This window comes from Parambassis ranga, chromosome 4, assembly GCF_900634625.1.
Source record: "Parambassis ranga chromosome 4, fParRan2.1, whole genome shotgun sequence".
NCBI lineage: Eukaryota > Metazoa > Chordata > Actinopteri > Ambassidae > Parambassis > Parambassis ranga.
In genome coordinates this window covers 6311987-6337453 of record NC_041025.1, presented here as the reverse complement: position 1 = coordinate 6337453, position 25467 = coordinate 6311987, and the positions used below count along the sequence as shown (strand labels likewise).

The 25467-nt window shown below is 40.7% G+C and overlaps 2 protein-coding genes across 4 annotated transcripts in view; both read left to right on the top strand.

Annotated features, from left to right (window-relative positions):
- Positions 1 to 1051, top strand: part of lnx1 (ligand of numb-protein X 1) — a 28146-nt gene extending 27095 nt beyond the window's left edge. For both annotated transcript variants that reach the window (XM_028404025.1, XM_028404024.1), the window contains exon 11: positions 74 to 1051. In XM_028404025.1, the coding sequence (XP_028259826.1) occupies positions 74 to 209 (136 nt within the window). In that variant the 3' untranslated portion in view covers positions 210 to 1051. The remainder of the gene's footprint in view (positions 1 to 73) is intronic.
- An 18476-nt stretch (positions 1052 to 19527) lies between these two features.
- Positions 19528 to 25467, top strand: part of scfd2 (sec1 family domain containing 2) — a 70735-nt gene continuing 64795 nt past the window's right edge. Inside the window, exons 1-2 of one of the 2 annotated variants that reach the window (XM_028404461.1) lie at positions 19528 to 20451; positions 20570 to 20732. In XM_028404461.1, coding sequence (XP_028260262.1) covers positions 19638 to 20451; positions 20570 to 20732 — 977 coding nt within the window. In that variant the 5' untranslated portion in view covers positions 19528 to 19637. Of the gene's footprint in view, positions 20452 to 20569; positions 20739 to 25467 lie in introns of both variants that reach the window. The other variant, XM_028404460.1, reaches the window with a different exon arrangement.

Here is a 25467-nt window from a genome sequence, read left to right as displayed (position 1 = left end):
CATTCTAAACAAACGACAAATGTCTTGCAGCTGAAAAATGTTCATTTGCAGGATCTCCGTCTCTTTGTTTTAGATGTGGGGACATCCTGCTCGAGGTGAACGGGAAGAGTACCTGGGGAATGACTCACACAGCCTTGGTTCGTCTTTTGAAGGAGCTCCGGGGCAAAATCACCCTGACCATTGTTTCTTGGCCGGGCAGCCTGCTGTAGCAGTGCTTCAAGGCATCCAGCACTGCTTCAGTGGCACTAACCAAGGAATGTGGAAGGCAGAGCTTTAGACTGGCTGACCACCCTAAGCTTGCTGTGTGGGAGAAGCTTAGAATAGTGCTGTAGCTGGTTGGATACCTCACTTCTGATGGACAGATGAGACTTTGCCAGGAGTTTAGAGAGGGGCAGACATAAGACTGGATTGTTACCAGAGGTTAACTTGCCCCTCAGAGACTGCTGAACTGAGAGGATCCAGGCCTGAGCCACTTCTAACAAGGATGTTGGGCGTTATCTGTTTAGAGGACACTGTCATTCTCTGGAACAGCATCCAGTGAGTGGGGTGGGAAGATTGAGTGGAGACAAACACGTTGCCAATTCCAGTAGTTACATATTAGGAAATGCGTTAATTTGGACTCACATTTCTTTATTGTAAATGTTGGGTGTCTAAATAAAGTACTGATCCAAGTACTTGTAATATGTTTATTTTGTTTGTCGTATGGCCTTTAAATGTAGGCTTTATTCTGTTTGTACTGACAGTGGTTGGTTGTCATCTTTATCTGTTGACCTTGAGGACACGTTGCCAAGTAGTAGTCTGTGAGGTTTTTTCTGTTATTTCAGAAGCTATGGCTAAATTATCAAACCACTGGCAAGGAAAATATATGAAAAAATAAAGGATCGATGTGTTCATAACATGTTAAAAAAATTAATTAGGTGACATTGTGGAGGCCTTACTAATTTTCTTACTTTTAAGAAAAAAAAAACTGACTTGGTTTTTGTGTATCAGTTGATGGTCTGAGGTCCATCTGCTGTGGTTCTGTCTGTCACGCTTTGGCCTGTATAGTATATCTGATGGTACATTTGGTTAAATGATCAATAAAGTCATTTGAAAAAAAAATAAGTATGTTTTACTGTCTTTCAAACATGAACTACAACTACATCACCACACATTCATATGAAATAAACACATAAACATAAAATCATCTTCAGTTAGTAAGTAATTATAAGAACACTTTCTTTTTCTGATGCAACTGTAAGATGCCAGAGAGCAGTTTGTCAAATTAAACAAACTGAGAGACTGAAAGTCAGTCAGATTTGATTTCCTTGCTTCTTCTGTCCCTGTCCTTACGATCATCAACCCTGCTACTTCTGTTAATGTAAAAACATACATAACAAACAGGGTAATTCTGCTGTCTTCCTTATCCACCAAAACATTGTGTGTGTGTGTTCGACCTTTGTGATGCTTCACGTTGTCCCTCGCTGCTGTCTCTCTGCCTCCTCTTTCCACGGCCTTTTCTAAAACTGCCATGTTTGTGCTCTCGCTCTGTAGTGTCCCTGTGCTTCTTTTGCTTCTTGTACCTAAAAAATTACATACAGTACATGCATGCAGTGCATGTTTGCTATTTGTAATTGATAAAACTGGAGGATGTTTTGAAAAAAAGAGCTCTATAGCCCCACAGGAACGAGATCACCCATCATGCCCTACCCTCTGGGAGAGAGACAAGGAAATAAATGTGACCTTAACTAGTAATTCTGGCACATCCCATGGTGCTGTGTCTCAAACCCACCATACACAGAATTTTCCTTGTTTGTGATTCAACACATACAGAAGCCAAATGCAAAGGCAACGTTTTGTTAACTGAAGACCAAACACAAACATGGAAGAAGCCTTTCTGTGAAACAAAATCTGAAAAAATCATCCCACACCTGCTCCTGGACTTGCCAGAGACAGTCGGTGACAGACTGCCACTATAACACATTTCTGCTCTCGTCTCCTTTTGTTTTAGTTCTTGGACATCAACAGGATTGTTTTGTTTTGTTTACTGCTTTTGGATTCAACATTCAATTCAAAGCGTGTGTGTGTGTGTGTGTGTGTGTTCGACCTTCGTGATGCTTCACGTTGTCCCTCGCTGCTGTCTCTCTGCCTCCGCTCTCCACGGCCTTTTCTAAACCTGCCATGTTTGTGCTCTCGCTCTGTAGTGTCCCTGTGCTTCTTTTGCTTCTTGTACCTAAAAAAATTACATACAGCACATGCATGCAGTGCATGTTTTTTATTTGTAATCGATAAAACAGGAGGATGTTTTGAAAAAAAGAGCTCTATAGCCCCACAGGAACGAGATCACTCATCTTTCCCCCATATACCCTCTGGGAGAGAGACAAGGGAATAAAGCTTAATTACTCTCTGCTTGCCTGTATGCTTGCCTGAGCTTTTGTAGCCTCCATGGGCCAAGACATTCAGTAACAAAGTGCTCAACACTAGTGTCACAGCATGCCCTTTACACTAATGCTTTGCAGCCATGCTGCAGTATCCTCTAACCTAGAAGAATCTATTACTCAATGTTGGACCTGCAGTCCAGTGAGACTAGAGGACTGATCAGTATGTACTTTACACCTTTTCCCTCTCTCTTATGCAACCTCTGACATATATAAAAACATGCTCATGCAAGGGGAATCAGGTGACAGGGGAGATATATTGGCTGGAATGAACACCTGCAAACATGTATGGCTGCAACTTTACTGTAGATTTTGACATCACCTCGCCCTTCTAGTCTCAGAGACAGTTTGAGCCTGATCTACACCAACTACTGGCCCATGTATAGTACATCGTGAGTAGTCTAGGGTGGATATCAATGCTGTAAGATTAATTAATAATAAATAATAATAATTTAGTGGAATCAGTAGAACCAAGTGGAATTTTTGCCCAAGTTGGCTTACTTTAGTTATTGACAAAGGTGCAAAAACAGGGTAATATTTTGTGTGTCCACCTACCAATTGCACTGTTTCTTACGGCGGACAAAAGGCAGATGTTGTTGGTTCCTATTGTCATATTTTTTTTAAATTGAAATGGGCATAAAATACTTTTAAGGATTACCTTTGCTTGGCACCCAAAAGGAAAACACATGGATTTGCCTATTTGCACAAAATAATAAGGAATAGGAATTATTTAAACTGCTGAAATCATCCACTTTTGAGAAAGAATTCAGACAGAGCTGGAAACATTATGTCTAGTGACAGCATGGCAGCAGTAATGGGCCATAAGAGAGGAGTTATTGCAAGTATAACAACTGCCAATCCAATTGTCATGATGATGCTCACTATTGCCAAGCACTTCCATCCAAAGCCTGGGCTTCCCTAAATTTTTACACATCTGTGAACTGTCAACTATAACTGATAGGCCCACACATCCTATTAATATCAGAACACAACACAAAAAAAACAGTCTCACACAATTAGATCCTTCATTCACAGCTCAACTGCCTACCTGGCTGAAGTACAGCTAAAAATCTTATCTTATTTTATATCAAGCAGTAATACGTATAGGGTATGAATATAAGTTGTAACGATGGCAGTACTCCAATTTAATGCCCAATAATGGTGTTACAGCATTCCACTGTTTGACCTTGTTCTATCAAATACAACTCAGCGCTTAATAGTCCTCCAGCTGCTGCTTATCAATTTACTAAACAGCACATACATCTTTGGAGGAGACATGTTCTGATTGGATGATCATAATGAGCAGGTATAGAAGAGCAGCCATTATGGCTGACACAAAACAAGCTAATTACAGATTAGATTAACGAGAAAATCACTGCTGAGAGCAAGTGTATAAAAATACTATTGCTTTTTGCACTCTCTCTCTCTCTCTCTCTCTCTCTCTACTCTCCAAGCTCACCTCAACCAACGCCTTGGCACAGCTAGAGCTGTGTAATTTTAGAATAATAATTCTGACCTTTCAAAATCACAAACCTAAAAACATGGCATAAAAGTGTCATCTTGCTGAGAAAAGTCTGTAGGAAAAGTACTTCACTACAAGTGCAGAAATACACATGGCAAGAGTAATAATTACCATTCACTTGCTCAACACAGAGAGAGAGAAAGCCTCAAGGGGCAGAGTTGTTCCAAGTACAAAGCTAAATATATTCAATATTTGGAGACAGCTCTTATGCTAGCAGTGGGGATTAGGACCCAAGGCCCACATTTGTTCTTGCTCTGAGCCATTAGTTTTAACATAGAAACAACCATCTCACAAAAGCTCAGTCAACTGCCTCCCAAAGAGACAGCGTTAGCAGGAGTAAATTATAGCATGAAGGCCTCAGGATTTGCTTTCACATTTTATAATTTCAATCATCAGTAGTGCTCAGCTGAGCGTGCAGTATCACAGATTTCAGAGCATGCCTGAGCTTGGGATGTAAATTTGTCCACTCTGCCCCTTCAGTCATTTAACTGAGAAACACCAGAGGATTAAGTGAGCTTTGCTGTGGACATAAACCACAGTTCTGGAAACACAAATGAACATTATATCTCAAAAATAAGCTGGATGTGAATATAACCCCGTTTGGCTTTATTGCCTTCGACCTTTATCTCTCCTGTTCATACTATAATATATGATAATCATGCATCTTGTTTACATATTAAAGCCAATGAATATGTAGATTTTACTAATGTGACCTTAACTAGTAATTCTGGCACATCCCATGGTGCTGTGTCTCAAACCCACCATACACAGAATTGTACTTGTTTGTGATTCAACACATACAGAAGCCAAATGCAAAGGCAACGTTTTGTTAACTGAAGACCAAACACAAACATGGAAGAAGCCTTTCTGTGACACAAAATCTGAAAAAAATCATCCCACACCTGCTCCTGGACTCCAGAGACAGTCGGTGACAGACTGTCACTATAACACATTTCTGCTCTCGTCTCCTTTTGTTTCAGTTCTTGGACATCAACAGGATTGTTTTGTTTTGTTTTTGTTTACTGTTTTTGGATGCAAATTCAATTCAAAGCGTTTATTGTCATATGCACAGCAAGGAAACAGGATTCCCTAATGAAAATCTTACTGTGCTGAATACTGTGTGTGTGTGTGTGTGTGTGTGTGTTCGACCTTTGTGATGCTTCACGTTGTCCCTCGCTGCTGTCTCTCTGCCTCCTCTTTCCACGGCCTTTTCTAAAACTGCCATGTTTGTGCTCTCGCTCTGTAGTGTCCCTGTGCTTCTTTTGCTTCTTGTACCTAAAAAAATTACATACAGCACATGCATGCAGTGCATGTTTTTTATTTGTAATTGATAAAACTGGAGGATGTTTGAAAAAAGAGCTCTATAGCCCCACAGGAACGAGATCACTCATCATGCCCCCATATACCCTCTGGGAGAGAGACAAGGGAATAAATGTGACCTTAACTAGTAATTCTGGCACATCCCATGGTGCTGTGTCTCAAACCGACCATACACAGAATTTTCCTTGTTTGTGATTCAACACATACAGAAGCCAAATGCAAAGGCAACGTTTTGTTAACTGAAGACCAAACACAAACATGGAAGAAGCCTTTCTGTGAAACAAAATCTGAAAAAATCATCCCACACCTGCTCCTGGACTTGCCAGAGACAGTCGGTGACAGACTGCCACTATAACACATTTCTGCTCTCGTCTCCTTTTGTTTCAGTTCTTGGACATCAACAGGATTGTTTTGTTTTGTTTACTGTTTTTGGATTCAACATTCAATTCAAAGCGTGTGTGTGTGTGTGCGTGTGTGTGTGTGTTCAACCTTTGTGATGCTTCACGTTGTCCCTCGCTGCTGTCTCTCTGCCTCCTCTCTCCACGGCCTTTTCTAAAACTGCCATGTTTGTGCTCTCGCTCTGTAGTGTCCCTGTGCTTCTTTTGCTTCCTGTACCTAAAAAAATTACATACAGCACATGCATGCAGTGCATGTTTTTTATTTGTAATTGATAAAACTGGAGGATGTTTTGAAAAAAAGAGCTCTATAGCCCCACAGGAACGAGATCACTCATCATTCCCCTATATACCCTCTGGGAGAGAGACAAGGAAATAAATGTGACCTTAACTAGTAATTCTGGCACATCCCATGGTGCTGTGTCTCAAACCGACCATACACAGAATTTTCCTTGTTTGTGATTCAACACATACAGAAGCCAAATGCAATGGCAACATTTTGTCAACTGAAGACCAAACACAAACATGGAAGAAGCCTTTCTGTGAACCAAAATCTGAAAAAATCATCCCACACCTGCTCCTGGACTTGCCAGAGACAGTCGGTGACAGACTATAACACATTTCTGCTCTCGTCTCCTTTTGTTTTAGTTCTTGGACATCAACAGGATTGTTTTGTTTTTTTTTTTTTTTTTTTTTTTACTGTTTTTGGATTCAACATTCAATTCAAAGCGTTTATTGCCATATGCACAGCAAGGAAACAGGAAAAAATAGAATTGGATGTAGTTTATTTAGGGGTTTATTTAAGTTACAGCGACAAAAATCACTGTATTTGATACAAATACAGTGATACAGGATTGTTTTAGCAGGAATTCGATGCAGAATCTCCTGTGGTAAAGACACAACAAATGTCTCTGCTGCCCATGTTTAAACCTATAAAATCTAAAAAGTGGAATCTGCAGTAGTGTGTGTGTGAGAAACAAACATGCTTTGTAAAATACAATACAGTATAACTACTGTGCAAGGACATGTTATTCACTTTTTGTGTTGGCAGGAAAAGACGAGAATGCAAAGAAATGTATGGCTGCTATAAATTATATGTAATGCTGTATGGTTTAAGTCAAATATCAGCATTACATGCAGGGACAAGCAAGCACTGTAGAAGTAACAAATAAAATTTATTAGATACAGACCCTTGGAACGGCCCTGGAAAAGAAATGAGTTTCTTGCATGACGTTGAGGCACTAAGACAAAAAGAATGTCACATTAAGGCATAAAAGACGTTGGGTGGAGGGGAAAATAAAAACAGATGTAGGAGGAAAAAATGTGCAGGCCCCGAGACAGACCCTGAAGCCAGGATAAAAGTGGCATCAGGCACAAAAGCTGCTGAGGAAAATCGAGAAAAAGGCAGGTTTAGTGTACCCTCTCTGCCAACGGCAAGAAAAAGTGGCAATTTGGATCATGCTGTGCATCCTAAATGTAAAACAAAACCTCAGAGATACAGGGCTATCCTCCAATTCACTAAGCTGCCATCAAAGTTCCACAGAGAACTAAGCAAAACTTAAGAAAATCAGAACAATGCTATTCTCCAAATGTTTTTAGCTGAGGGAATCACTCTCCTGGGCATTAATGAGACTGGTGCAAATATGTTTAAGACTGTAAAATCTTACTGCCGTGCTTTTGCTGTTCTGAATTAGCAATGCCCTAATTTCGTTTCAGCGCATTGTATTTCACTGGCCTTCTTTCAATTCAGAAAGATTTAATTCCGTCAGGTTTTACAACAAAATAGTTAGTTTCAACTATTGCTGGACAGTTATCATTTTCTTTTTTCTGTGACAAATGATCAAACTAACCAAGAGGTATTTATATGTGTAAGAAATCCACCACAATGTACAGTGTCACAATGTCTTGTGCAAGTGTGGGCAGATGTGTGCACTGAAGAGATGATAAGACAGTGAAGCAGTGCCAGCTGGAAAGAGCTTCATTTATCATCCAGAGATTTATACTCAAGGGGACAAGTGTTGACCAAATGGCCAATCAACTACTTAGCCAGCACCCACTAGAAAAGGTAAAGGCCATCAGAAATGTACAGTATATCACTCTGTGAGCATTATAGTCTCATGGAATCTATTAGTGGTGGCGTTGGTAAATTCAAGGCATTCTGTCACAACCACAACTGATAACCAGTAGCTAATGCCTAGAAGGCTGGCTTGCCACACTCTGCCTTTGTGTGACTCAGCACAGGACATGTGGGCCAGCAAGCTTCAAAATAAGCAGCACAAATGGGCAATCTAACACTCAGACTAACCTCGTCAATGGACAATAAGGGTCGCTAGCAACAAAGCTATGGGAGGCTCCATCTGTTTCTCTCTCTTTTGCACTCACACCAACAATGAATCCCTCGGGATCCAGTCTAAAAATAGTCTCAAGCACAGTCATAAATCAATGTAACAGAAAACATATAATCTGAACGCGTGTGTGTGTGTGTGTACGTGTACATGACAAGCGCAGTGTGTTGCCTGATCATGTGACCAAAATGTAGGGCAAACAGATCAAGAGAGCCCAGAAGGTGTGAGCAGTACACACTGGGCCACAGCAATAGTCCGTTGTGGCAGTGATATTAGAACAAATCTTTAGTATGAACAGTTAAATCTCTCGTGCATTCCCGATGTATCTGTCACGCACATGTGATTCCTTTTCCTCCTGTATTTTGCAGTTAGCCTACAGCCACCCAGCTGTCCCCCTGTCCCACTTTCCTCATTTGACCCACAAAACTATTGTACACATAAACCTGAATTTAGTCATATACTCCAGAAAAAAATCTCACCACTTAAAGAAGGAAAACTGCTGAAAAGCAGAACAGTGAGGAGATTTTAACAAAGTGCAGTACACTAAGAAATACTCCAGTTTGTCACTTCTGCTATTTTGCACTTATTTCCAAGCAAGTTAATTAAAAGTGAAGATGCAACAGTAGCTGACACAGGAATTTATTGTTATCAACAGCATTACAGCTTTTGAAACCACAGACATGCACAGAGAAATTAGTCCTAGTTTTCAGTCACTCTGCATAAAGTGTCAAGTATTTAGTAATAGTGACAGTCCCAGCTATGGATCTGAGGCCAGTTGAGGTCAGAGGCTACAGCGGGAGAATCCCTGATACATGTATTTGGTGACAATACAATAGGCACACTCAGCCTTTCATATAGAATCCACCTCAAGTCAGCTGAGGAGGATGTGAGGAGGAGGAAAGATGTGCCTGTGTGTATTATAGTTGGCAGCTGTCTGAGCTGATAATAATTAAATAGACATCTGGCTAATGGACAACTCTGAGAGTGCAGAGGAAATGTAGGGCAGGATTTGGTTTGTGCACAAATGTGAGCACGAGTGAGTGCATGTACAGCAACACGCTGCCTGTCAGACTGTAGGGTAGTAGGGCACTATGTGGAATCAATGAGAGGGAATCCAATGGACTGTTATCATCTGTGAGCCACAGGGAGGAAAGGCCCAAAATTCCACCTGGGAGAGTGTTTACTCAATTACTTCCTGGCAAGCCCACAAATGTAGAGAGTTTTTGTCTCATCACACTGCAACAGAACAAATTGTTCTGCATATGCTGGCAATAATTTTCCTTGGTCTTGCAATAGTCTTGATTTCTGTCACATCTTTTACCACAGTATGCATTTCTTCACAATGGCCATACATTTTCTTATTTCATTGTGATTATATTAGCTATAACTGGAGAGCTAAAAGGCTGACCCTCGTGGAAGCGTAGGTAAATTAACACATGTTTGTCAGACACTTCCTCTGCAAAAAGAAGTACACAAATCTTTGCTACATGCAAGTTGTTTTGATAAATATTAATCTAGTCCAAGGTACCAGTAACTCAAAAGGTATCCATATTCTATCACAAGCCTTCAGACCGTTTGGTTCTCTGCCACTTAAAATAAGTAACAGAGAAACTGCCATCCACACTACAGTAAGGATAAAATATTGCACTGCTCTGATTCCACACCACACTGGACTCATCTTTTTTCTTAAACTTGCAAACAGACTGTGCAGCTTCACACTCCTCCTAACTATCATTCATGGTTATCACTCAAGGCTTGCTCCGCAGCAAAACTTGGCTTGTGTGTGTGCATGTGCATGAAAGGGGAAAGGGGGAGAGGTAGACTTCACATGCACACATATTGAACAAAGCCAAAATAGAATAAATGCCTGGATGGCAACCAATATACTGTCGCCTTATCCAGAGGGCCACAGCTGCTGAGCAGACATTTACATCCATTCCAAAGGCATCCAATAGCAGAAAGAGGGAAAATGAAATCAAACAAGGCACACTGTATCTTGTGCTTGATCAACATGGCACATGATATATTCCGTCAACTGATCACCAGAGATAAGACTCACCTGCTGCATGTAAAGTAGTCATTCTTCTCATACTGGCCTCTTGTGCTGTGTTTTTCATGACCACGTGCACTGAATTGGCCTCTGTCTTTGGTGTACCTTCTCCGCCTTTTTCTGTGTTCCCAAGCATGCATTGCTCCAGGACTGATAGTCATATAGTCTGCTATTTAAGATGAAAGAAAAAACAGAGTTAAGTTAAACAGATGAATGGGGGTTTTATGTTTAGCTTCTAATTAACCCAGTATATAAACAAGGCATTCACCAAGTCAGTGCAGGCAAAGTAGTGTTTGGGACCAATATATGCATAGTTTTTATGATAATTATAATATTACAGAGCCTAAACTTTACAAATATTGTGAAAGCTGTTAATGTGTGTGGGACATAATGGGCTTCATAGACAAAATCACATGTTTTCATTTTCTTAAAGAAAAGTATCAGTTTTACAATACTTACAATACGGCTGAGACACTGCATGTATGGAATTAGGAAACCTCCAAGGATGGCTGACTGTATTGAAAAAGTAAACACAGTAGCCTGGTGCTTGTAAAAACGTTATTCATTCAGTATGTTTTTGTACTTTAAACACATTCTTACCTAATGGGAAATGGTGTTGGGAAGTAGAAGGACCGTGAAAGCCGTCAAAGTATCCACTGAAAGAAAAAACAGTGATTCTACTTTATGACTGTCAAATCACAAAAACAAAAACCCTCCACAGATAAGACTATATAAAGATCTATCATAATAGTTTATAAAGAAGAAGAATGTTAACAAAAAGGACAAGGACGGCAGATTTATATATTTGTGGAAACCTGGAATCATTTTTGGTATTTATCAACAGTTTTAACTATGGTAGAATGTATTGTTAAGTTAATGAAATTTTATCTAATGTTTAAGGTCAATTATTCTAATATACACAAACAGTGAACACAGACAAATGGAAGTTAAAGAGAACTGGTCTGAAACATGATCAAAGCACTTTTCTAAATGCACAGCTGTGTTTTCCAAGTGTTTGAAGTGACTGGCTCCTTGTCAAAGAGAAGAGTGTCCCTGCCAACCCATGAGAACGGATGGAGGGCATATTACTGATACTGCCTGGATCTTTTGCCTATCCATGTGGCCTGAATACAGCCGCTTCCAACTAAAAACTTCCGAATGTGCTAAAGGTTCGTTGTATGAAGTTCTTCCAATGAAAGGGCTTTCCAAAGGGTATGTTAAGTCCAAACATGTTGCACCATGAATACCATAGTTAACAGTCCATCACTCTAGAGTCTTATTTTTGGTCTAACAGACACATACAGATGATAAAAGGCTTGCTTATGAATGGAGAAGAAAAAAACGAAAGGAAGAATGGATCTGGTGCAGTGAGCATGTGACTGTTAGAAAACGGGGGAATGATGAAATGTCTGCTTAATAAGTCATTCTTACCCTGAAACCACAACTTGCAGACTCTTAAACATAAATAATTATCGTTACTTCATCTAAAATGCCACATAATGGTTCATAAAAACAGTCTGTCCTTGTTAGTCTCATTATATCACAGATCTAAATCATTTATTTCTTTCAATAAAATTAAACCACAGTTTAATTTTTTGGGCATAACGCCATTTGTGAATAAGAGTTTTTTCATATTAGACACAAGTCTCAGTGTTATTTTTATTACAACTAACACATAATGTTTAGAGTTAGAGTGAATATAAAATTGCAAATGACAAAATAAAACATCACTATTTAGACAAACTACTGTAAAAATAACTAACCTGTTGTTACTAAATATGGGGTTTTGGAGCCCTGTGGGCCCTTGGGACTCCTCATAGCATGGGAAGCCAGGGACCAGATCATTCCAGAAATACCTGCTGTTCCTAATATCGCTTAGGGAGACACAGAGCAGCAAGTGAAGCAGGAACAATCAATGTAGACACTGCACATGTATGTGTTAAAGGGGGGGGGGTTAAAAAGGAAATGATTAATAAAGTGCACAAAAGATGGCTGGCAGAGTTCATAGGAACAGTAAGTCCCTGAAGGATGTGAGGATTTGGCAGATGGACTGAGATGTGAGGGAAAAAATGTCTTTTAGGAGAAAGTACAGAGTCAAATCAGGCACACATCAGACACGGGAAATAAGGAGAAAGGGAAAGAAATACAAAAAAAAACATGAAGGGACAGGAAGCTGGAGAGACAGACAGAGAGATGGATTAAGAAACAACATCCAAAGGAAACAAGCACAGCAGCAAACAAAACAGGAGTGAAGCAGCATTCATAGCTTAGTAAGAAAATGCAGAGCCTGGGGGACAACGTGCCCCACTTGTGATTTAAGTTGTGTAAATTAGAGCTGAAACGTGGGAGTTTGCAGGTTGTGACACAGATCGGAAGAGTGGAGTGGGGGATGCCTTGGATACTGATAAACAGCAGTCTGAATGCACAAACAAGGCTGCTGCCTTCCTTTCTACCTTATTTGGCCATTGACTCAGATGGAGGATGAAGAGCACAGTGGACTTTGATAAACCCAGTCCAGCTAAAAATGAGGCAGCAAAAGAAAAGCTGTGGGTGTCAAATGAGTTTGTTTTCGGCATTATGCACCTCTTATTAATGATCTCTAGTCCACTCTCTGACAAATGTCTGCTCTCCTGCATTTTGCTGATTTTGTTACCTCTTCGTGCACCTGAGTCACGCTTCTCTAAAATATTTGTGTACTTCTTCCTTGTCACTGGTATGATCCACCTGCAGTTTATTCTGCTTTTGTATGCTGCACAGAGAGTGCAGAGGCACTACAGGTAATGTAAACAAAGTAATAAACTCACCTGCCCTGGGTACCAGGAAAGATCTGGGAAGCTGCATGGAGGAAAAGGAAAGGCTGTTTAGTCACATGCCCAAATCCATGAAGCTCACATATTCTTTGCACTTTGCAATATTTCAATCCTCAGTGGCAAAACCACATTAACAAAGCACAATATCATTTTGGTTTTATCAGACATTCATTTGGTCATTTGCAACAATTTGGTTTAATCTAAGCATGTAATAGATTTGACACATTTGCAATACACATTTATATATATGATATATTCTAAAATCAAACGTAAACATCAAACAGTTCATAAAAGAGACACAAAAACAAATATGGCAACAAAAAGCCCATCACAGAGCAAATGTGTGATGGGTATATAAATACAAAAAATGTATACAATACTGCTAGAGGAGCGTCATTAATATAATATAACAACTAACAAAAACACAAGCAGAAATTTCAAAAGCCCATTAAAAACCAATATAATCTAATAACTTATATTGCTACTCCTTTTAGGGTGGAGAAATTAGATCAGCCTCAAAATGTCAGAGCAACAAAATGTAGCAAGTCCTACGTGCCTTTACCTCCATCAATAAAACAGAACAAGTCAAATGCTTCACTGCACAGTTAATGGTCCCTCTTGTTATAATGCTCAGATTTTACGTGACTGTGCAACACAATCAGCTCTGAATCACACTGAGCGTATACAAACACACACACACACACACACGTGTATAGAAAGGGAATCCTTTGAAGTATCAAGGCACAAAGATGCATTCACATCTGGATACCATCCCCTTGTTTTTTTTAAAGACCCCTAATGTGAAAGTGGCTGAAAGCCGTTTTCTGAAACATAAAAAAAACAAAAAGAAACAGAAAGAAGAATAACAGGAGCTGTGTATGTATGTTGCACAGCTGCCAGAATTTCACAAAAAAACATGAACATGTACACACAAACTTTTAAAAGACAGAGACAGCAAAAGCTTGAACCTGTGGTGTGCTTCATGTTGTCCTTTACATAAAGCAAAGGACAACAGGAATTATTAGTGCCACATTCAAACAAACAAAAAACAATTAGAACAAATAGATAAAGTCGCTCCATGAGACATGACCATCAGTTTGTATAATGAACGTAGAAAAAACTAAAGCAGAAATGTAACAGTGATTAAAGACAATAGTAATTGTTCAGTGCTAACACACTGCACACTCAAACACACAATAAACACCAACTTGTCCACACACATGCCATCAATGTTAGCGTGAGTGAGTAATTGTTTCTACCTGCGGTGCTCTCCAGTGAGTGTTTGATGAGGGGCTGGAGTTCCATGCTTGGCAGCATATGAGAGAGCTAATGGCTGAGGGCTGATTGCTGCCGTTTGTGTTTGCGTGGCTTTCTCTCTCATGCTAATGTTTCACAGAGCTACAGGCTGCAGGGTTTTTAGATGGGGCCGATATTTCACATCAGACCACTGGCTGTTGTCCTGCACTGCAGCACAGGCATTAGTGCTTTTGTGCTGGGCTACTGTCTCGGGGCAATCTGCATGGAAACATGTGCATGATTCTTCATGCAGTGATGGCACCCTGCCATTGCCCTGTCATCTGTAAACAGCGCACCCATTAGCTCCTTTAAAAAACACATTCTAAACACTAAACGACAAAATCACCTCCGTCATCTTCTAAACTTTACTTGCTAATATTGCTCAGTTCAACAGCTTTTGAGGTCTAAAGGTCAGTAGTTCGTCAATATCTCCCTTCAGAGGGTATGTGCTAGGCAATTCAGGAAACCATCAGATCACCTCAGCTGTGATTTTCAGTCAGTGAGGACAATCACACACACGCTCTGTTGCTACAATGACTGTTGTGGCCTACTAACCAGCTGCAGGAAATGCTAGCTGCAGCACACAGCAGCAGACAGCTTCACCTTGGCTGTGCTGCACTGATAGATGACACTAGTACAACCCTGAAATGACACAGTTCCACTCTCAAAATCTACATCTATCAAACATGCTCGGCATTTAATGTGACCTCACTGAAAAACAAACAAAAAATTAAAACAGGCCCCCTTTTTTTCCTCTGTCCAATTCCTCAGGGTCAGTCTGCTCAGCACATTTCTCGTGCCACAATCTGCTGGCCCAGCATTTTTTAACTAGGGGCTATTTATATCATGTTACACATTTGCATCACAAAAGAAGGCAGGGCATATAAATTGAAGAAAGGGGAGTGGCCTAAATAAAAGCAATACACATGCACTTCAAAGCTGGTATTGACTGTTCAAAGCTGCAGCCGACAGGATGTTTAATATTTTGGTTGTATTAGCAGCTCTGGCAATGGTGTGCTGGGCAGTACGGGGCTTACTGGTGGAGGGGTTTAAGGCACACACCGACTTTTCTATTTTGGAACCTTTGAAGATGGAGATATGGCATGTGTTCAGCTGTGTGCTTGCGCCAGGGAGTCTTTCCTGGATTTCAATCTGATTCACTACAAAGAGCAAGAGGAAGTCTCCAGACTGACAGCACTGATGGACTCCCACCTGGATGGCACAGCAGACACCTGGCAGCAGGAAGACATATATTCGCACAATGCCTTCAAGCACACACACACATTTGCCAGTCTTCACCTCTGTCCTTCAACCCACAGGATTATTTATTGTGACACGTGTTGGAGCTTCACAAGCACATGGTCAGATTGCCATTAGTCATTTGTGCAGCTGCATGATGCTAGCCCTCAGGGGGTTCTCCTGGGGCCCCTTGCACCTGAAAAACCCCACTATTCCCTCGCTCCCAGTATCTTAATTGACACCTTATCTGTTCACATTTATCACATTAGACAAGAAAGGTCAATATTCAAGCACATTAATTGTAGAGGTACTGTACATGAGCATAAGTGTGACTTACATTGTGGAGGGATGAATGCACAGGGGGGGTTTCTACTGTGTCCAGCCGTAGGAAATGCTGTCATGGTATCTTCCTGATGGGACATCGTAGCATCCATCTACCATGAAAACACGGTTATCATTTAGTTATTTAAACAGTTAATAGGTCACACATACCCATATTACCTGTAAATCGGTTGCTCCATCACTGGGACATCTGTGCGATTCCTCTCTGCAACCCGATCCAACAGTGTCCCATGGTTCTCTTTTAATCAGGTAATATGATATATAACAAATTCATTAAACAGTGCCAAAAAGTGAAAAGCAGGCCTTTCTTAAAAACATTTTTTTCATACCTTTACAGATGTGCACATGTGGCAATGATGTGCATTTATATAACTTTTTCAAAGGGAGGGCATTACTTTGTCCTAATCTCACTCTCACACATTCTGTCTCTACTTCAACCCCCCTGCAGGTCCATTAATGCATTAAACCTCCTTATTTGGGTCAACTCGCCTTCTTCACATAACAGGCCTTTACAGTGCTAAGCCCCCTACCCACATCGTCATTGAGCAAGCACACACACACACTCATGGATGGGACACTAACCTCTTTCTGTCACTTTGACTTAATCAACATACAGAAAACAACTACATCTAATGGCAGCTCAATAGAAAAATGCTTGGAGCTTCTTATGTCTCTTTTACTATACACTACAAATGATCAAAACACACACTCATGTTAAACCAGTTGCTTTGTACAAAGAGAACACATGTTTTTTTTTCCTTCACACAAATTTGAAATAGGGGGACATTTGTCATAAAACAAATATTTTGCATGGCATGAAACACCAACGCAGAACATCACACCCAGATAAACAAATAAAATATAGAACTCCTTAGGCCAGGAGCAGTTTCAAGAGCTGGCTCATGGATAGTACAATGTGTGTCTCCAAAGTGCTACAGTACAACTTCCTGCTACCCCCCTGGTCCAGCTCTGTCACATGGGGAGAGGAAGATGCATGACGCTACACGACCTACCCTGAAGTGTCACCTTGCCGATGGAGGAGAACATCATCAGGGGACGGATCTTTAATTAAGTGGCCACTACTGTTATTCAGCCTCAGCTGATGGTCGAGACCTCTAATAGGCATCGTCATCTACCATTAAACTAAATGGCAGTAAGGGAGGGTAGGATGCTGTTTTGTACGGGTAAAGACACTCAAGGCCAGACAACACCTAGTCTATACATAGACTATAGGTGTTGTCTGGCTTTGTAACATAAAACTATGTTCCTTCTATTGTAAAATGATCCTAAATTTGTTTAGAAAAAAAAAACATGAATGAAAATGTAAAAACATCCAAACAAAACAAACAAAAAATAACCTTCGATGAAGTTCTACTTCAGCCTTAAACAGATAAAGACAAGTCTGTGTTTACTTCTACATTTTAGGAAGGCTTGCCAAAACAACCCTAATATGCTGAGCCCATCTAAGGATCACAGAAAACAGATGGCATCAGCCAGATAGCTGTTGTGTCACAAGCAAAGAAAAACAACCAGCTGCCAGCATCTCCCAGCTCAGAGCTTGGAGCTGCAGCACAGAATGGCAAATTGGGTGGAGCACTGAGGACACAGACAATGACAGTAAGAAGAAAACAAGCTGTACCCACCTGGATGATTGAAACTCTTCTTCTACACATCTAGTGTCCCCCCTTTGGTCCTGAGTGAAATAACAACAATTACGTACTCAGATGTTACAAGAGCAATACATCCTCTTCCGGTGTGAAGATAATAGTCTATGTTTATGGTCTCCTAAAAAAAACATCAGTAATATGTTTTACCCTGATATTATCACGCAGTCTCATTTGTTTCCTATAATAGGCTACCCAGGTTTCTTCATTAAAACCATAGTTAAAGTAATCTGTTAAGTCAGCACCTAAAAATATAAAAAAACAATAAGTAAATCTGAATACAATTAGGACATACACATCATTAAAATAATGACATACTGTATGTAAAGGTTCAAAGAACACAACATACCAAGATTCCTCCAGGGCCTTTTCCGAGTAAAATTCTTGGAGTCCTCGTCCTCGGACATTTTCTAATACTTAAAGAAAAGCAAGAACATTATTGCAAAATAATTTGTTGACAAAATTTGAGCCTTTTTAACCAACTGATGTGCTGTGCAATAATGGCCAATATTTTGTGTTTTTCTTATTATTTTCTTTGCACTCCTTTCATTCAGATTTGCTGGTATGTGCCCAAACAAAAAAAGAAGAGCCATAATAATACCTCAAAGCTACGTTTTGACAGAAGTAGGCTCTTGACAAATAATGCACATTCACATTATGCCCAACAGGCAGGAAAACACAATAAAAAGCGCAACAATCCAACATTATTTTGTCAGAAGATGGATGGTGCGCAGTTAAACTCTCATATGCACAGCAGAGTGGCTGCTCAAAAATCACTGCATTGATCAGCAGTGTCATTGTCACTGCCTTCATCATTCTGGACAGCTTTAAAATGACCACATAAAACAAAATAAATTACATGAAAATAACAATATCTACATGCATGTCAAAATGCACAGTACCCAGAATTATTATTACAACATTTGGGGAAACAATGGTGTCTGAGTTTTGCATATTTAAATGTGGTGTGATTATCAGTTGTACCATATCTTCTAAATTGTTTGAAGGAGTAACTTCCTACATGATGCAGATTATGTTACATTTATTGTCAGGCACAAAAACAGGAAAAAATGGGCCACAGACACAAATAAACACTGTTCGCTTGGCAGCAGATTTAATGAGCATCAAATACTTCTTAATGTTCCACATGACTGGCTGCACATTACAGGCAGCGCACATGGTGCCACCGCACACATTGTGCAACCATAATGATCATTGTCAATTATTGTACTATGAATACTGTATCATACCTGAATGCTACATTACTGCAGTGCAGTTGGTTCTAATTGGAAATGAGGATGCATAGTTTATTGTGAAAATGTTCACTGCTCACTGATATGTTCTACCATAGTGGTAGCTTTTTAACAACACAATAAAAGAAGTCGTATGCAATATTTTATGCATTTGCTCTTATTTCTTACTGTAGGGATTGTCAGAAGCACCTAAGACATACCTGGTTGGGCCCTTTTCTGTCTCTTCCCTGTTATCTGTAGCGGTGTTATCTCTGGGAAAAAGACAAATATGTGTTAACTGCAGCCTAACTGTTAATTATAACGGCTGTCTGCTATTTGTAACAAACACTATTTAATCATATTTAGGCCTACCACCCCCACCTTCCTCCTCAGCGATAACAGGTAATCCCGGTGCACATACATTTTAACATGGCAAAAAGTCTCAATCCAAACAAAACAAAAAGTACCCGAACTTCAATGGAACCGTTCTACTTATAAAGGTGGAAAAACCACAGTGAAAACGGACAGTTAAAGACGTAAGCGGCTCGTGTCCGAAAACCTCTGCAACCAGCTCTACGGCTGATTCTAGCCGGAACTAATTATCTAAATACGTCTAGATAATGATCATTTAAATGTATTAATTATTTGTATTAAATATTTGCGTAATTATATTATATTATTACTAAAGTATATAATATATGTATAACTAATACGCATACAGTTTCATATATACGTTTAAAAAATAATCTGTTAAACTGGCCAACCGCCGTAAAACAAAAGGAAGAAGAAGAACAACATCTGTTAAACTGGCATTTTATTGACCACTCTGCTCCTGGCCCGGGATGCTGTAGCAACAACTTTGAGAAAGTGTGACGTCTTTACGGTGCGACGCACGATTGCCACGTCACCTTCAAGAGACGCGTGTGTTTGCTAGACACACTCTGGCTGTCATTTCTAATGTTTTTCTGAACTCGTAGTATTTAGCTGACGGTTGTAACCGACAAAATGTTGACGAGTGAGGATTTTACTCACTTTCCGCTCGAGATGTGGAAGAAGGTGCTGTCGAAGGTAAAAAAGGCTGTTGTTTTTATGGATGACAAGTGTGCAGAAACTCTCCATTGGAGCGGAGGGGCTGCTGCCTTTCTGGAGGCTGGAGCCAGAAATATAAAGCAGTTTTCGAGCTTCGAAGCATGTGGCGTGAATGAGCCCAAAGCTGTGTTTGTGGTGAACACCTTGTTGAAGGGAAGAACAGTCGACATCATCAAAGACATCATATCCCTGAGTCACTTTCAGTACTGTGTGGTCATCACCACCGTTGCCCACTCTGTACACCTGCTTGCTAACAATGTCACGGCAGAAATGGAAGGAAACCGTGTATTTGAGCAGTTTGAAGAAAAGCTCTGCGAGTGGATGGGAAACATGAACTATACAGCTGAAGTCATGCATGTGCCGGTGATTTTCACCCCTGTTTCACAGCAGTTGATCCTCACACCGACTTTTGCTCACCTGTTCCCCCTGCTCTCAGTAGACCTGGAGACAATAAATTTCAAACGACCAGAGAAGAAGAGATTTGGAAGCCTAAATGATATAGACATGAACTCTCTCCCTGTCGAGCTGCAGCTTGAAATCAAATCCTTGGCTTCAGCGTTAAACTCAATGTTTGAGACCACAGGTACAAGGGAGGAGAGCTTTGCGGTGGGTCCAATGAGCCGAATTATAGCAGGAGAGCTGGCCAGTCATCCTCAAGCAAAGAACCGAAGGAAGACAGCCCCGAATAAAGCATCCATTATCTTTGTGGACCGAACAGTGGATCTTACAGGTGAACTCTCTGACTGATATTATTCTACTTGCAGATGTAGCCAGATCACAACCTGAGGGCAGCCTGTATTTATTGTTACTTCCCTTGTCATTTAAATCCTCCATTTCTTGATTTTCAGGTGCTGTTGGTCACCATGGTGATAACCTGGTGGAAAAGATTCTAACTGTGCTAAAGTGCTTACCTGGTCATGTGACAGACGTGCAGGTGGACATGCTGGAGCTCACCAGTCTGCAGCGAACCCCTCACTCCCAGAACACCGTGGCACCTGGCTGTCTCGCACAGTCCCAGTGAGCTCATTTCAGTTCTATAGTTTTATTTTCAACCCTTTTTTGCTGTGAAATTACATCAGACCCAATATTTGTCTATATTAACTAGTGTGATTGCAAAAAATGTGGGTCAAATGTTGTGAGTGTGAAGGAAGCCTTCTTTAAGCTGAATTTTTTTGTCTTAGTGAGGTGGAGTGATTTTAAAATTACATTAACTAATAAGTGACTTTTGTGTGTGTGAATTCTGTCCCTCTGCAACTAAAATAATTGGGTTTTCAGCTCATTTCCTTTCCTTCACTAGAAGAGGTAGTCCCTACAAGTTCATTATATCATTTGTTGTAACGTACAGATAAGCTTTCTCTCTGTCTGCCCTTATATCAGTTTTTTATGCAGTAGAATAGACAGTATAGACACCTGTCTTATTTACTGCAAACGCAAGTGACTTACATTTTAGAATGAGACATTTGTATTTGCACACCAACTGATATCTCACATACTGATTTGTAAGATAAATGCATTGATTTACATTGAAGGGAAGGCAGGTAGGTCTTTGTTTGAACTTTCACACCCAAGAGGGCCGGTCTGGGTTCCCTGACTTCAGACATGTATATTAGATTCAGAATATTAATCTTATCCTCTCTGACACAACCAAAACATGTATTTTTACTGACTTTTCCCACCTGGCCAAACACACACAAGCACAAACACATACTCACCAGCCAGAGCCACCCCACACAGAGTGGGCTGAGTGGCACATGACCAGCATAATAGGTGCCAGTGGTTCAGTGAAGCTTGCCTCTGGTCTTGGCTGTGCAGATGCACGTGTTAGGCACCTGTGGTGGGGCTGTTGTACATGGCAGGGATTAATCCTACATCATGCGTTCCACTCCGGCTTTGCCCCTTTATGTGGTTGTCAGAGGAAAAGACTTTGAATGAGAAGAAGAGTTTTGTGGCTGGAGCTGTCATGCAGTTTGGATGACCGCGGTGATTTCATGAACAGGCTTACTAAATTCTGCGCTAAAAGGCAAAGTTCTATTGTAATTAAACCTTTCCGAGGTCTTTCTAGTCAGTGATGTTTAGACCATGTGTACTGTAGCAGAAAATATGAGCACAGCGGGGGCATGTTGCACTGACCCTTGGATGTTGGGCTATAATCTGGAGCTTGTCAAGGAGTTGCAGTACAGCCACTTGCTTAGTTCATTGCATTCCAGATGTTACAGCTTACCTCCTACAAGAAAGCGTTGTGTGATGACAAATGGAAGATTCACTCCATTTTTTGATAAGCACTGATTGCTGTCTCAGTGACAAAGGTTAAAATCATTGTTTCAGATCTTGTCACCAAGTAGAACAGAAGTCTTAGGTGATCAATTCAGCTGCTGAGTACATGTTCTACCAAGTTCAGAAACAAATACAGATGAAGAAGTCTATCTGAGAGTAATAAGCTCCAGCAGCAGCCGCTATGCCTGAGTGGACTATGTGTCTGATCGGGGCCAGTCGGATCAGCAGGAGTGTTATTGCCTGTGCTGTCTCTGAGCAGATGGCCCAGTTGAGCCTTATCACAGATGTGTAGGAGATTGAAGTGCTGCCGAGGCAGAGCAAGAAAGAAGCCTAGAGTTCCTATTTTATTTAACTGCCTTCAAGTGCACAGCTCAACTCAGGCAGAGTTTATGTCTAATATGTTCAAGACAGGGCTCTGCAGATGCATGTTTTTATCAGTGTACTATTATGTAAATCTTAAATGTAAATCTCCTAGTTCTCAAGAAGATATAAAAGCACACATTTTTGAAAGAGATTGTATTTGTTGCACTATATGAACTGTACAAAGTACCAGACCCGACTATGGTTTGATTGTCTATATAATGAATTTTCTCCTACTGGATGTTTATACACCTATGATTTGTTGAACTATTTTTAGCCTGGACCGCAGTGTGTTTTCATTGGTTTTGTTGTGTAGACCTGCTCAAACCTTTAAATATTAGGTGTGGACCTAATTTGGATCTTTTGTAGGATATTTCCCTAGGTAATTCCAGGATATTTTTGTAGATTACTATGTGTTAAACATTCTGTGGGTGGTTGTTGATTCTAGCTCTACAGGCAAGACCCCACACTTACTTTGCAATTACTGTTGTATTGTCTTTCATATCCTGGTGTGAATTTTCCCTCTCCTGTATTCTGGCCTTCACCCTGTGGTACAAGTAGTCATGCCAGAGAGACGGTATATTCAGTGTGGATGCGTACGCATGCACAAACTTGTGGAGGTGTTTTTATTATTCAGTTCTTGTGCTGTGACATTCCTTTTTGCCATTAAACAGTGCCAGAATACCCCGTTTGCTGTATATATAAAAGATGGTGAGTGAAAGTGGCAGTCGGTGGAAATGTTGTTTTGTGTGCCTATGTATGTGTGTTTGTGGTCAGGTACCTTCCAGCCCAGTCTGTGTAATTTGCTGTGCTTGGCTTCACAACCCTTTTGATCCTGAGTTGGACACATGAACCTGATTGGCAGAGGGCACCAAGTTTCCCTCAGTCTCAGACTTGAACCCTGCACCCCCTGTCATCTGGACCTTGATGCTGTGGTGGGAGTGTGTGCAGTGTGGGCAGAAGTGAGTATGGGTGGCCAAGGTGCTCTGGGTCTGTCTCAGGAGCTGCTGAGATCGAGCCAGTCAGAATTACTGACCGCACCCTACCATGAGAAAACACTGCAGGGCTGCCGTCTCCTCAAAATCTGTGCTGCAGATCCTGCATGCGTACCAACAGGAGGGAAGGAAAACACTTATTTCTGTCCCAGCTGGGAAATATGAAGATGAATAAAAAAAGTCATACATGCTGATTTGAGTTCAGGCTTTATGGGAAAAGTAACAAAAACACCAGAGATAGTAGAGTGTGGAGAGAAGAGAGCAAATGACAGGCAGTGGAGGAAAGCTAACCCTGTTGTTACCCCACCAAAATTAAGAGGGGGTAATGAAACTGGTCTATTCTATGGTCGTGCCTTATAGGCTACACATTGTTTTTCCATTCTATTCTTAGTGAAGAATGGCACAAACATCTGAATGAAGATGTGATTTATAAGCAAAACACCAAGCCTACTTCATTATCACTCACAGTAGTTGCCTGTAGAGTGTGTAGTAGAACGAAAAAGCCCTGCTGATTGCAAGATATTGATCCTGGCCAAATTTCAGGTTCTTGCCATTGTGTCCTGATGAAAATGTTATTCTTGCAGGAAGTTTCGTTTTTCTACTCTTAAGAGGAAAAAAACCTAAAAACCTGCAGCTGATGATAAATTTTAATCTGTGGAAAATGAATAGCCAATGTTTATACAGTATTTATTCTGAAATGGTACATTCTGAAAATTGCTCTTTCATTTCAAGAAAAGCAATTACCAGGCGCCTGTGGCTCAGGTGGTAATGTGGGTTGCTAAGGTGGCAGGGTTGGTGGTTCAATGTGCAGCCCCTCACATTATCCTTGGGCAGCATATTGAACCCCACACTACTCCCAGTTGCAGGCATGGTAGCCTTTCCATAGTGTATGGAAAACATTGTAGAATTCCCAGAAGAGAGCTGTCTGAGTCACATGCAGTTGTCTGCGAGACCAACAAGGTTTGGTTGCTTCAATATTTTATTATGCAGCTATACCTAATGTTAACTGACAGTCTAGTTTGACTGTGAAAGCATAAAATCAGAGTTCCAGAGATTTAGTTGTAGTTTAGGTTTGTGTGAGCTTATGTATCTCCTGGTCCACCACTGATGTTTCATCTCTTTCTTTCATTGCCTGCTTCTGTTTTATTCTCCACCAGTGTGGAAGGTATGTCAAACTGAAACCCACAGCACATCAGTCAAGTAGATTACTCACACCTGAACAGCTTGTACTCCATGTTCCCATCAAGACCGAGATAACAGATTCTGTCTTGTATGCCATCTTCTGGTCTGTGGTTTGATTCTCGCTACAGAACACACTTGGAAGTGTGTGTGTTTAGTGTGTGTGTGTATGTGTCTATGTGAGTATATTTTAGGGAAGTAGATAAAACACCTCCAAAGATGGCACTTTATTTCCTCTATCCTCACTTCTTCAAAGAGCTCCTACTGCTGGCTTTGATTTGAAATAGTAAAGTAGCCAAGACCTATGAGGAAGACTCCCGCATTACCACTTCCCACACAGATCCTTTTATTTCTCACCTTTCCCCACCGTTTACTATTCTGTCTACACTACAGAAAAGTTTTCCTAATATGTTTGAGTTCGGAATACTTGAGATATGGTTTTCAAAAGCCACCCACAGCATTCATTCATGTGTCATATCCTACAGGTTATACAGGCAGCTAAACCCCAGCAGGTATTGGTGCCTCGACAGATCTCCAAAGCGCCTTTAAAATCAGCTGTTGACATGTAAAATCAGGGGCTTCTCCTATAATAATAAATAATTCTACTATTCTCCCTATGACAGCTAACCAGTGTGATCTCCTGTTTCTATGTTGGGGTGTTTCATGTTTTGGTGTGTCTCTCGAAACTTTTCCTCTCTTTCTACAACTCCTCTCCCTTTTTCCCCCTTCATAAATCCGCTGGGTCATTTGTCCCTCTTGCCAGAACACACAGACACTCAAGGCCAGGTCTGTTTTTGGTCCAGCCCCCCCCTTCTTTCTCTCTCTCATGTTATGTCCTGTGCTACATGGGGATGTTTACAGGAAACAGACAGTTTTTTTGCCCCATTAAACACACTCCATAAATTAACTCGCCAAGGAATGGGGCTGACCTTGCACAA